This window comes from Pteronotus mesoamericanus, unplaced genomic scaffold (assembly GCF_021234165.1).
Source record: "Pteronotus mesoamericanus isolate MK-2021 breed Mesoamerican mustached bat unplaced genomic scaffold, CSHL_Meso_final contig_90, whole genome shotgun sequence".
Taxonomy (NCBI): Eukaryota; Metazoa; Chordata; class Mammalia; order Chiroptera; family Mormoopidae; genus Pteronotus; species Pteronotus mesoamericanus.
The window spans coordinates 15,175,841-15,188,849 of NW_026555277.1; the positions used below are offsets into that span (position 1 = coordinate 15,175,841).

The window sequence follows — 13,009 nt, forward strand, 5'->3', positions numbered from 1 at the left end:
TATCTCTAAATACAGTCACATTGTGAGTTAGAGCTTTAACAAAGGAATTTGGGTGAGGACACAAGTCAGTCTATAGCATTAAGAAAAGATACATAAACTAGAACAAAATCATCCATTTTAGGGAGAAAAAAAGATCAAAATGAGGTAATCGCCAATAAACAAGACTGTGTCTTTTCCAGACAAAACGAAAAAGCAAGGTCCAACTAAGAAAGAGAGAAACCCAAAACAGAAAAACATTCTTTGGCAATATTTGAACATATGATTAAATGTTTTTTTGATGTGAGCTTGAAAATGTACAAAGTGATACATATATTTTCAAAATCTTTTTAAGAGTACCCTGGGGAAAAAGTCTGAAGACCATTAAACTAAGGAACTACATAGCAGCCTCACTTTAAGCTCAGTAAAGGGGAAGGGCGAGGGAAGGGTCAGTTTCTGAAAATCTTGAGTAATTCCATAATAATCCTTATAAAGATTGGTGGGCACTTTGATTTAGATTTACACCCAAATTGGCTCTATAATGTAATGATAGCATCAACATAGTTTATATCTTATACACCTGCTATTTGAAATTGTATTATTATTGTGGATAAAATATTAATTTGGAGGTCGCAGTATTGTAAACATTTTACATGACATGAAGACTTAACAGTATTATTTTATTATAATATTTGAATTTTACATAATTTAATCTATATCATTGAGGATAAACAACCCGCAGGCTCGGCTGCCTGTCTCCACGAAAGCCAAACTCAGGACAGGTGCTGATGGGAAGGAAGGTAGTTTTATTTCAGTTGTTGGCTACCTGAGAAGATGGCAGGGTCATGCCTCAAAAACCACCTTCCCATCTCTGGTCAAGCCAGCGATTCTTACAGGGAATTGGTGGGAATTCCTAGGGGAGAGTGTAGATAAGCAGTTTCTCTTGAGAAACGGAATTGGAAGTGAGGGGAAGTGGCTGAAACAGAGTCATGCAGTTCCCACTTGGGCTCATTCTTCTCATTCTAATATTATCTTGTGTCCTCTGTGGCTCATTGTCAGTGTGTGCTCCTCATTCCAGGAGAAGGTTGTTTCAACTGTAGCAGGAACTTGGCCAGAGGGAAAACACAGAGTTGATTAAAAGCATGGGGTTAATATTGCACTTTAATCTGATACAAAATATAGAACTTTGACCACTAGATTAGTTATATTCAATCACGTTTACACTATTTTACCTTAACTCACACTTATGGTTAGTTCCAGGTATGATTTCCTTTTTATGGATTTGGAAATGAAAAGATCATTAAAAAAGGGTAAATTTCTTCTTAATCTCATCCAGGTAAGGTAGATCCTATCAAAAGTGGTGATGCTCAAACTGGAACAGGTTTGTCAAATTTCAGATTCTTTCTGTCTGCCTCTAAAGTGTCTCTGAAGAAAAAAGTCAAGATTTTTCCATGTTGTTCAGTGACATTAATTTTGGTAGGAAGAAGAACAATTCATGTAATTTTCTTAATGTATGTGTATATATTTTTAAGATGTTCTCATTCTGGAGGGGAACAACGCCTTGAAACTCCTTCTGCTAAAAAATTAACAGAAATAGGAACTAGGAGAATTTTCTCTTCAGAGCATGACATTTTCCGGGAAAGCGTAAGGAAGTTTTTTCAAGAAGAAGTGATTCCATACCACGCAGAGTAAGTGGCACATTTTTCTTTAAAATAATACACGCTAAGAATACAATAAGGACTATTCTGTAGAATGCTGTGGAATGTTCTATGGAAAAAATATTGAGTTCAGTTCTTTATAAACTTTTTTACTGCCTTCAAAATAATACTGTAAGGTTACAAGATTTCTAAGCCAGTTCAAAGCTTGTAAATGAAATTTAAAATATACAATTAAAAAATATGAAGGGGGTCAAAAAGTAAAAATTTCCACTTATAAAATAAATAAGGCATGGGGTTGTGAGGTACAGCATGGTGACTATAGTTAATACTACTGGTGCTGGGGAGCTCCCCTTACCCCAGCTTGTTTCTCGGTTCTTGCCTCTCTCACAAGAGACAAATTCAAGCGAGAGACAAACATGGAAAGTGGAAATGAGATAGCAAGTTTATTTACGAAACATAGGCAAGCACTCAGCTAGTCAGAATGCCCTATGTATAGAGGAAATAAAGTTGTTAGTAAAGTTGTTGGTAAGTTTGTTCTGTACACTTGAGCACCTGGCTACAAGCAGGCACCCAGCTAATCCGAGTGCATCAACTATTGGGGTTCAGAGGTTATATACTTTAGTTGGCTTTTAGGTCCCTCCTCCTCCTCTTCTTCTCCAGATCTTGGGATTAATACACCGTCACAAAGGCTTTCTTTCCCAGCTAGTGGAGATGAATACACACAGAATTTCAAGGGCTCCCCTCCTCCTGCACTATCGTGGTTTTGCTTCTGATGTTCAGAATGCCTGGCGATCTTACCAAACCAGGCTCAGGACTGCTAGGTCAGTGAATGAGACAAGTCTCCCTTTCGCCTCCAGCCTCCTGTTTTAAGTTTTTTGTTAGATTGTAATGGCAGGCACCCTGCTTTATTTTCCCTCCAGCCTCTCATTCCTAGCTGCTACCTACAGTAACACTAGTGTATTGCATATTTGAAAGTTGATCTTAAAATCTCTCATAACAAGAAAAAAAAATTGTGACTATGTATTGGGACAAATGTTAACTAGACTTACTGTGGTAATCATTTTGCAATATATATAAATAATGAATTATTATGTTCTACACCTGAAACTAATGTACTATCATATATCAGTTGTACCTGAATTTAAAAAATTTGAAAACCTACAAATTGATCTAAGAATAAGACTTTTGAAAACTGGTTAAGTGGCAATAAAATATTAGTCAATTCCATATTCTTTTCCTGCTTCATGAATGAATTAAAATACATAAAAGCTCAAAACAGCAGCATACTGCAAATCTTGGTAGGCAACTGGCTACCTTAAAGTATTGTTTTTATTACTGGATGAGATTGATTAATTAATTAATTAATGATCACCAGCTCTATTGACCAAAAATTGTCATTTTTATTAAAATAGGATTTTTGCCATATTTCCAAAATTTACTCAATGCCAGTACTTTCCTACAATTAGAATCGTTTTCAAAAATTATTTAGAAATAGCTTTCAATTAAGTTTTTATTAATACTTCTTGGTAAGACTGACCAAAAGCTAGCTAAATTCTGATGCCATATACTAGTCTTTGATAAAAAGCAACAAGCTTCTTAAAGACAAGAAATGTAGTATACTTCATTCTAAGAGAATTTTTTGTTCATTTATTTACTTTTTTCTGGAATATTGGTGAGAACTTCAAGTAAAAATGATAAAAGTGGACAAATTGGAGTTGATAATAAAATTATTTTCAAAGCTACTTCAGACAGTATACTAAACACACAAAAACAACACATGATAATCAAACTCTTTAAAATTCCTTGAAGTATCTGTATTTACTTTTAATCACTACTTTCAAATACCACACATTTTACTAACTATACCCAGCTACCACTTCAAAAAAATCCTCAGATTCTCTAACTAATTCCAGCTAGCCATCTCTCTCTTCATCATGACATTTTTAAAGGACGACAGGTGCACTCTTACCCACACACATAATCTTTTCAGAAGTTCATCTGACAGAGCTGTGCCTAAAGACACACCTCTTCTGTTGTTCCTACTTAAACTGCAATAATGGTGGCTGCTCTTGTCAGTCTCTTTGTATATGCTTATCCCATAAGTTCAGCACTTTAAGGAAATAAGCAGACAGCAATTGTCTTTACAGAACAGGTTGGGCAAATTCCACAACTATATGACACAACTATGCTTGCTGCCTAAGATTTCAGCTGATACCACAGCCATGAATGTCAGTGGATGCAATTTGAGGGTCCAGCAAATAGAAAGGAGGGAGAACAGGGGGCGCAAGTGGTAAATGTGAAGTAAGAGATAATAAAATGGCCCGATGCAAACAGAAGGGTACTGATGATGTCAAAAACAATTGCCTGGAATTAAAAGTGTACTTCTGCATAAAGTTATTCATGAATTTCAGTTGTCGATTTTAAAAGTGCTATGAACACACCTTTTCTGATTTTAAACTGTTTGCTATTTGCAGATGGGAGAAAGCTGGAGAAGTGAGTAGGGAGCTTTGGGAAAAAGCTGGAAAACAAGGACTGCTCGGTGTCAATATTGCAGAGCGTCATGGCGGTATTGGCGGGGACATTTACTCAGCAGCTGTTGTTTGGGAGGAGCAGTAAGTATGGGGACATTGGAAGATGAGTCTTGTTTGTAAGCACACTGTTCACCTTTCTAAGGTGATCATAAATAATGCTTTCTAATCTTTTTATGACATTGAAAATTCAGTGTAAAATGTGAAGGTTTCTATCACCCATATACTCTTGTGCATTTTTTAAATGAAGGAAGGTAGGAAAATCCCATTTTAAGGTGTTTAAACAGGTGCCATTGAAAATTAAAGAGACAGTTTTATTTCTAATTGACCCATTTGGTTATTTTGCTCTCTTTTAAAAAGATATGTGAAAGAAAATAGAAGAGTGGGAAAAATATTTCCATTAAATATACTAAAAGTTTAAAATATAAGAACAAATAAAGATTTTAGTTGATAAATGGGCAAAAGATTTAAACCAAGTCAGCAAAAAAGAAATGTTGGTAGGTTTTTTCGATGAAAAAGTTCATCCTTACTACCAATCAACTGCAAATTAAATTAACTGAAATATCACTTTGATTACCTACAAAAAAGTAAGGAAAATGAAAAATCATAATACCCAGTGCTGACAAGTTTGCAGTGGAAATGACATACTCCTGAACGCTTTATGGTGACATTATAAAGTAGAACAATAAATGTTTCAGGGATCAAAAATATAGATATCATGTTAGATCACAATCCCCAAATTTGGAAGCAATCTAAATGTCTGGCAGTGGGAGAATGAAAAGGTGAATTATAGTACATAAACAATTTGTAATATTTTGTAAGTGTTTAAGATTATTATTGACAACTATGTAAAAACATTGGATTTTTTCATATAATTGTAAAAGAAGACAGCTAAGTGCAAAATTCATGCCATGACTACAGCTATATTAGAATAGATTGCTATGGTAAAGGTAATTTGCCAAAATGAAAATAGTTGCTGTGTTAGGGTAATACAGTTGTAGTTGATTAATATTTTTAAATGTTTTATCTTTTAATTTACTAAGTTTTCATCCAACTTTATTAGAGTACTGTTATTATGTTAGAACATGAAAGTAAAAGAATAGTAAAAACTAAGTGAGAAAACCTTCAGGAAGCTTATAGGTTTGGGGGGAGACATGCTATTGTAACACTAAGACCTTTAATATTTTGTTGTTTTTTTAATTGAAAATCTAAGAAACTAAAAACAGAACAAGATAGCTATTTTATGCTTTAAATTTTCTTTTTCCCCCCCCACCGAGGGCCTATTCAAATTGTACAGGCCCAGGTTTTACTCTTCACTCAGATATTGCCATGCCCTATATTGCAAATTATGGCTCAGAAGAACAGATTAAGCGCTTCATCCCCCAGATGACTGCAGGAAAATGTATTGGTGCCATAGCAATGACCGAGCCTGGGGCTGGAAGGTAAATGAACATTCCATTGGTTTTTGGAGACAAGGAAGCAATGCTCTACCAGCAAATATTTTTCTCAGTACTTGCTTTATACAAAACTATGAGCAGTATGCTAGGTGGAATACAAAGATGAACACGGCATAATTCACACCTTCAAGGAGCTTCAAACTCCAATGAGAAAATAAGTCCTTATATAGAAATAGCAATAAAGCAGATTGTAATACCTGCTGTATTTGAGATCTTATTTACACAGGGTAATGCAAATAAAAAGAGTAAGATATGAGTTGAATTTTGGGCATGATGAATTTTAAATGCGGTGTAACATGCACATGGTAATGTTTGGCAGGCTGTTAAAATATGGATTTGGAATGCTGGAGACATGCTGGAGAGGCAGTAGGTTTTAAAAGCCATTCATAAAAATGAATGTTTGTTTATTCAGTCATTTGACAATTACTTAGTAAGACCCTTCAGTGTGCCATGTATACAGACAGAGGTGAGCAAAACAGATGCAACCTACGCACTTATTAAGGAGAATAAGAAACAAACAAATATATCCACAATTATAAATGGTGATAAGCACTATGAAGAAAACAAGGTACTCTGTCAGAGAGAGGCTAATGGTGCATGTGTGTTTGGTAGGGAAGGGGAAAAACAAATTTAGATATGACTGCTGAAAAAAGCCTATGAAAAGTGGTTATAATTACAATAAGATCTGATGGATGAAAAATAACCAGTTATTCAAGAATATCTGGATGTCTCATGGTAGAACCAGATTTCAAGGAATAAAGAGAAAGGGTGGAAAGCTTGGGTATTGTGTTTCCCTTGAAATTATAACCCCCCAAAAATGTGGCAAAAAAGACAGAAGGATTGAGTTTGAAGGAAATCTAGACATTTCCATCATGAGCACAAATGGAAGCGAGTTTGGAAAGGTGCTAGGATTGGGGTGAAGAATTAGTCATGTCAAGCCGCAGGGGTTAAGAAAGTATTGTGGCAGTCCACCGGTGATCATTTGATTGTGATTTCAACAGAGAGGAAGGGCAGAAGTCACTTTGGAAGGAGTGATACGAGTATTGAGAAAACAGGTAGAGGATACAGACTGACCTTTCCCGAGTTGGGTGGTGAAAGGAAGTATAGAGAAGGGACAGTCGGTTGACAAGCCAACACGGTAAGCGAAATGGTTTATGTTAAAGAGAACAGCAACTTACATGTCAATAAGAAACGGACAATGAAGAGGAAGAATTTAAAAGATGTGGCAAAGCAGAATTAAAAATAAAAATCTAAGACTTGTTTCTGCAAACATCAGGCCCTAATGTTTTAAATTTTCTCTTTTGGTAGTGCTATTTTAAAATGTCTGAATATTCATAGTGTCCTTTGGCAATATGCTTAAATTGTGTTTATCTTTCCCAGATACAAACCTGTAATTACAGGCCAATATTGATGCTTAAATTTTGCCCAAGTGAAAGGTTTTTGCTTACTTCTTTTGCCTAAAACTGTGACCCAAAAGAGGTAGAAATTTAATCTTCTTTGCTTTTAAGACAGTTCCCTAAGATAACTGGGTGACAGCCCAGTATTCTGATGCATCGTACCAGTTCCATCCGACTGCATGTTAGCCCTGACCTAGAGGCAACAGAACAATGAGGGATCTTGATGTATTTCCAACTTAATCCATACAAAGTCTTGCTTGACTTTTGTTTAAATTTTCTGTCCTCATCCGTAATTATGTAATTACAAAGAAAAGAGAATAAGAATGGGGGAAAAAAGAGGGTGATTTTTGGGGAAGTTTGGTGAGAGTAAGGGAAAGATAGCCAATCAGTTCGATATTTAGGGACAGGAAAAGGGGCCATGTGGATAAAAGAATGCAAAAATGGAGAAAAGTTGCATGTGAAGATGATTAGAGACTTGAGGAATTATAGTGAGAAAGAAAGGAAAAGCATGTGGCCCTGGCTGGCGCCGTGCTGTGGATTGAGCGCCGGGCTGCCGTTCAAGGGGCTGGTGGTTTGATTCCTGGTCAGTGCGCATGCCTGGGTTGTAGGCTGGGTAGCTGGTTGGGGGCGTGCAAGAGGCGACCAATTGATGTGATGTTTCTCTCCCTTTCTTTCCTCTTTCTCTAAAAGTAAATAAATAAATTTTAAAAAGTGAAAAATAAAAAGCCTATGGGAGGGGAAGAATAAAGAAGATGGAACGTGGTTCGTTTCACCTGCTTTCAGAGATGGCTTGGCCACGCCATTTTCTTGCTTTGATTTGGCCTTCAGAGAAAAAGATTGATTTTGCTGGCAAAGATCCAGGGCTTCTCTGGCTTTTTTCCCTTCCACATATGTAGGGGATTCCATTATGTATAATTATATATATTTGTATAATACATTAATATTTTATATGCTTTCATGTTGATTTTCTTATTTGGCTATCATAATAACCTGTATAAAAACATAGAGATCGTGTGAACCTTGAGTAAGGAGAATCCACATCTTGCTCCTCTGTCCCCTGGTGGCTGAGGCATCCCTTGCCCTGCGAGCCCATCACTCTCTGCTTCTTTGGTTACACTGCCCTGCCTCTTGTCTGTGTAGTCTCGCTCTCTGACTCTCAGAAGAACATTTGTGATTGCATTTAGGGCCCATTAGACCATCCCAAACAACCTCCCCATCTCAAGTTAAACAACTGCAAGACCCATTTTCCATATAAGGTAGCACTTTCAGTGTCTAGGAATTGGCACCTGCCATCCTCAGGGGTGATTAGTCTTTATAGGATATTTTGAACTACCTCAACAACAGATTTTTTTTTTAAATCATTATAAATCCATAGGATGAAATAAATATGCATTTACTTAAATAAATATAAATTTATTTAATAAAACAAAATAAAATATGCTGCTAATAAAATGTATCTTACAGAAAAACATTGGGTATTAGGTCAAAATCATATGTATGGTTTCGTTTTTATAGTAATGCATACATGTGTATATCTGTTTCCATGGAGAAATACTGAAAGAATGTATTTTTTTAAATGTTCATTCCAGGATATAAAATATTTATTAAATCATTTTCTCCTTTGTATAGAATATCGCCTGCATTTGGTGAACATTCCTAATACTAAAGATCAATTTTATCATGGTGTAACCAGTTCAAATGATCATATTCTATGTACACTTACCTAACAACATAGGCATAATTGAATTTTTATTAAATAATGAAATGTTTATCCTTTTTTTCAATTCCAGTGATTTGCAAGGAATAAGAACAAATGCCAAAAAGGATGGGAGTGACTGGATTCTTAATGGCAGCAAGGTTTGTAAAGAGGGACTTCCCGATCCCCTCTCTCCAGTCATGCTCTGGTAACAGCGTCTCAAAGACTACTGATCAGTGACTGCCAAGTGTAAGGAGACTCGCACAGGATCCGCGATTATTTGAGTTCACAGGAACTGAGTTTTTGTGTTTTACCAAGAGTTAGAATTTTGCAACTTTTATATAAGATCTATTCCATTTCTATGTTCCATTTGCTTGCCCCATCTCTAATACAGAAAATGTTATTTTAGATTCCAAACAATCCTCATCAAACCAGGAAAGGTGAAGCTAAGGCTCATTGTCCAAATATGCAACAAACAATAGTTAATCAATTTGACATTGATGAGAAACTGGGGAAAATGTTTTCTTGTAAATATCAGGAAGAATTTCCAAAGATCTCAGGAGAGGAAGATATCTTTGATAGAATTTGAGGGCCCTTCAATCTTTCTGAAAGTCACATCAACCCACTGATCAAACTGGAAAGCTAAAGAGTATATATATATATATATATATATATATATATACTCCTTAGAATCTAATATCACTGATAGTAGAGGGGTTTATCTAAAATTGTGTCTGGTATATACTCAGTAAGTATATTTGTTGTTGTCTGAGTGTTAAAAAAAAAGATACTCATTTTCTGTAAGGCCTGTAGACTTCATTCTTTGAAGCATTGGGTTATTTTCCTTCTACACTTTAATAACCTTATGTATAAATAATTAACACTTCAGATACTTGGATAAAATAGAGAGAGAGTTATAAAGTATGCATTGTTTGGTTTAATATTCTTGACTATACTTTCCCCTAGTCATGACTTGCGCATGGACTTGGATTATCGTGGAGCATCACAAGTATGCTTGGGGTTTTTCAGGTATTCATTACTAATGGGTGGCTAAGTGACGCTGTGATCGTAGTAGCAATCACAAATCATGAAGCTAGCTCTCCTGCTCATGGCATTAGCCTTTTTCTGGTGGAAAATGGAATGAAAGGATTTGTCAAGGGACGAAAGCTAAATAAAATAGGACTAAAAGCTCAGGTAGGTCAAAATATAAATCATATTCAGGTAATAATTAAGTTTACTCAATGTTTAAGAAGTTATTGTTTACACATAATTGAATGTACTCAATTATACCTTATATGAGATATAAAACTACATAAAACAGTCATACCTTCCAATGCTGAATTCCTAAAAAAATACTTTTCAGAAATGATAATGGAGATTTATTCTACTGTTTATGCAACTGTATCTCTTTCTGGTGGTCAACAATGGAAGTGAATCAGGATATCTTAAATATCTGCTTTAGAAATGACAAAATTAAATTATAATAATCCCTCTTTGAATTTGATTAAAGAAAATTATGAAATAAAAACAAAGTATTTTTATATTATTTGGTAACTACCTAGTAATTTTTTAAAAACTAAAAAGAAAAAAAAAGTTTTACTTGATATGCATCAGAAATCCTTAGTTCTCAGTCCCTACAAATCGGGACAATATTGGAGCTAGAATATAATGTAGTGGTAAAGCCAGTTTTGGAATCAGATGAACCTGAGTTTGAATCCCTGGTTTACCCCTTACTGGTTGTGTTCATTTAACTACTCCAATTTGGCTCCCAGTTTTGGGGCGTTTTTTTTTTCTTACATGTAAATAATCTCTTCAGTAGGTTCTTGTGAGCTTTCAATGAGTAATGTTGTACTTGATTGTATGTCCCTTTAGGACACTGCAGAATTATTCTTTGAAGATGTAAGGTTGCCAGCTAGTGCTCTACTTGGAGAAGAGAATAAGGGCTTCTATTACCTCATGCAAGAGCTTCCGCAGGTGAGAAGTATTAAAGATTTTGCCTTTTGATTAGATAATAGACTGTAATAAAGTTATAAAGAACTATATAAATCCATGGATATAAAACTTGTGATATAGCCAATCATTTGACTGTAATTTAAAGTTGTAGAAAAAAAAATAGTTGTAGGCTACATAAGTAAATAACTGAACTCCAGGATATATGTCAAAACTTATGGGTAAGGAAAATAGGTATTTCAGTTCTGTGATTCCTTCTTGGAACAATTTTAGTTTCTGAACCACAAGTCAAGAATTATTATCTTTCTGTAAAGAAATATCAGCCAAAACATCTGGCAGGTTGTTTTGTTGTTTTTTTTTTTAAATAGTACCCGGGAATCAAAGGGAAAAACTGTTAAGTACAGACTAAATAACTTTAAACACATAGGGTGAGCCCTCACATCTGTGTGTTTGGAGTGTGGTTGCTGAGTAATCGTTGAGCCTGGGACATGCCAGCGTAAGAGGCTGCACCTGCCTAGAAAATGCCACAGCATGGGCTAAACATAAAGCTGGGGACAAAGGCTAGGAACACTGGCACAGAAATGGAAGATGAACCCTGCCTGGCGAGGCTCACTCAGTGGGTTGAGTATTTTCCCGCAAATCAAAAGGTCACCACTTCGATTCCCACTCAGGGCACATGCCTGGGTTGTGGGCCAGGACCCATAGGTCCTGGGTTAGGAGCGTGCACGAACGAGCACATCGTCTTTCTCTCCGTCTTTCTCCCTCCATTCCCCTCTCTCTAAAACTAAGTAAATAAAATCTTTAAAAAAGAAATGGAATATAAATCGCCAGCAAGATGGAATTGAACTAACTGAATACTTTTATTCTAATAGGCAGAATTTAACCTACGTACCTAAAAATGTTGTTTTCCATAGATATTGCAGGGTATGTGCTCTGCAGAGATCAGTAAGTAAAAACTAACAATTTCAGAATTCCTTTTCTCATAGATGAGTCAAGAGAGGAGGGAATTTAGTAAATTAGACAATCGTAAACATAAAGGATTTACTTTAGGGTGTTATTACAGACATATCAAAATATTCTTAGAAATCTCTGTAGGAACATTTTTTATAGAGTAGAGAAATAAATTAATTGGAATTTTAGTAAGATTATTTATGGGATTTATTATCATTGAAATCATTTGAAAATCACTTGTGTAATTAGAATAATGTTCAAGACCTAATTTTTGGGTTATAGGAAAGAATCATGATTGCTGACATAGCAGTTTCAGCCAGTGAATTCATGTTTGAAGAAACCAAGGACTACGTTAAACAGAGAAAAGCTTTTGGGAAAACAGTTGCACAGATACAGGTAAGCTTGTCATCATGGTTAATATTAGATATCAATTTACCCTTCTGAAATCGGTCTAGGCTAAACATCAATAAGGAGTAAATCTCATTGAGGTGGTGTTAGAATCCGTGGAAGTGGGTGAGATCCCCAAGGAAGAGAGGGTAGACAGTGAGACACAAACAGGTCCTAGAGTTACCGAACAAATGGACCCGTGGCGGGGGAGGGTACTCAGAGGCTATTACCCAAACAATGACCCTCCCACTTCCTCAGTGTCCCTCGGTCGTAGGTCCTTTTTCCCACCGCCCTTGGGATTATAGCTCTGAACGGCAGAGTTTGGTGAAAAGGAAAGGAACTATTCAGAAGTTAAACAGGTTTGATTAATGGCTAAATGTCGCTCTTAGACATCAAAATCCCTTTAAAACAATCACCAGCACACACAGTCCTGCCTTCCCCCCTTTGCCCAATTAGGCCAGTCAGGCCAGTCAGGGGTACCGTCCTTCGGAAGAAAAAGAACAGAAGTCCAGGGCTCAGCTCGGCAGGCCTCTCGCGGGTCTCAGCACCATCCACTGCGTCGCCGCGGTCTCCAGCCCTTAATCCATAACCACGTGGCACCTTCTCCCGGGCCCACTAGCAAGAGTCCTTTCTCCCCTCTTTCTTCCCACTTGGTCTTCACACCATTCCCCAGAGTCTGTGTCCCTTTGTATCTCCTGTGGGCCCCAGTCTCCTACCTCCCAGTTACAGTCTGTATTAAGTCTTTTAAACCTTCCTGATTAGCTTCGGTGATATGCAAAATAATCCTCTTTGCATATGGGGAATGAAGCTATCCTGTTTTTGACATGCAAAATGACTCTCAATGGCCCTGCTCAAGGCTCCCATCCCCCGTAGCAGCCCGCCCTGGGGTGGGGAGAATATATTTTTCTTGGACACCCCAATCTCTGGACCCCGTCACAAATGCCCTTTGGTGGGGGGGCCCTGGGATGTGCCCCGTTACACTAGGACAGAATCCCAAGGGGAAAATAAC

At 36.6% G+C, this 13,009-nt stretch overlaps 1 protein-coding gene across 1 annotated transcript in view; it reads left to right on the top strand.

Moving 5' to 3' along the window:
* Positions 1-13,009, top strand: part of ACADL (acyl-CoA dehydrogenase long chain) — a 32,791-nt gene that overhangs the window by 4,796 nt on the left and 14,986 nt on the right. Inside the window, exons 2-8 of the mRNA XM_054585702.1 lie at positions 1,509-1,664; positions 4,109-4,246; positions 5,440-5,604; positions 8,807-8,873; positions 9,742-9,906; positions 10,585-10,686; positions 11,896-12,009. Of these exons, the coding sequence (XP_054441677.1) occupies positions 1,509-1,664; positions 4,109-4,246; positions 5,440-5,604; positions 8,807-8,873; positions 9,742-9,906; positions 10,585-10,686; positions 11,896-12,009 (907 nt within the window). The remainder of the gene's footprint in view (positions 1-1,508; positions 1,665-4,108; positions 4,247-5,439; positions 5,605-8,806; positions 8,874-9,741; positions 9,907-10,584; positions 10,687-11,895; positions 12,010-13,009) is intronic.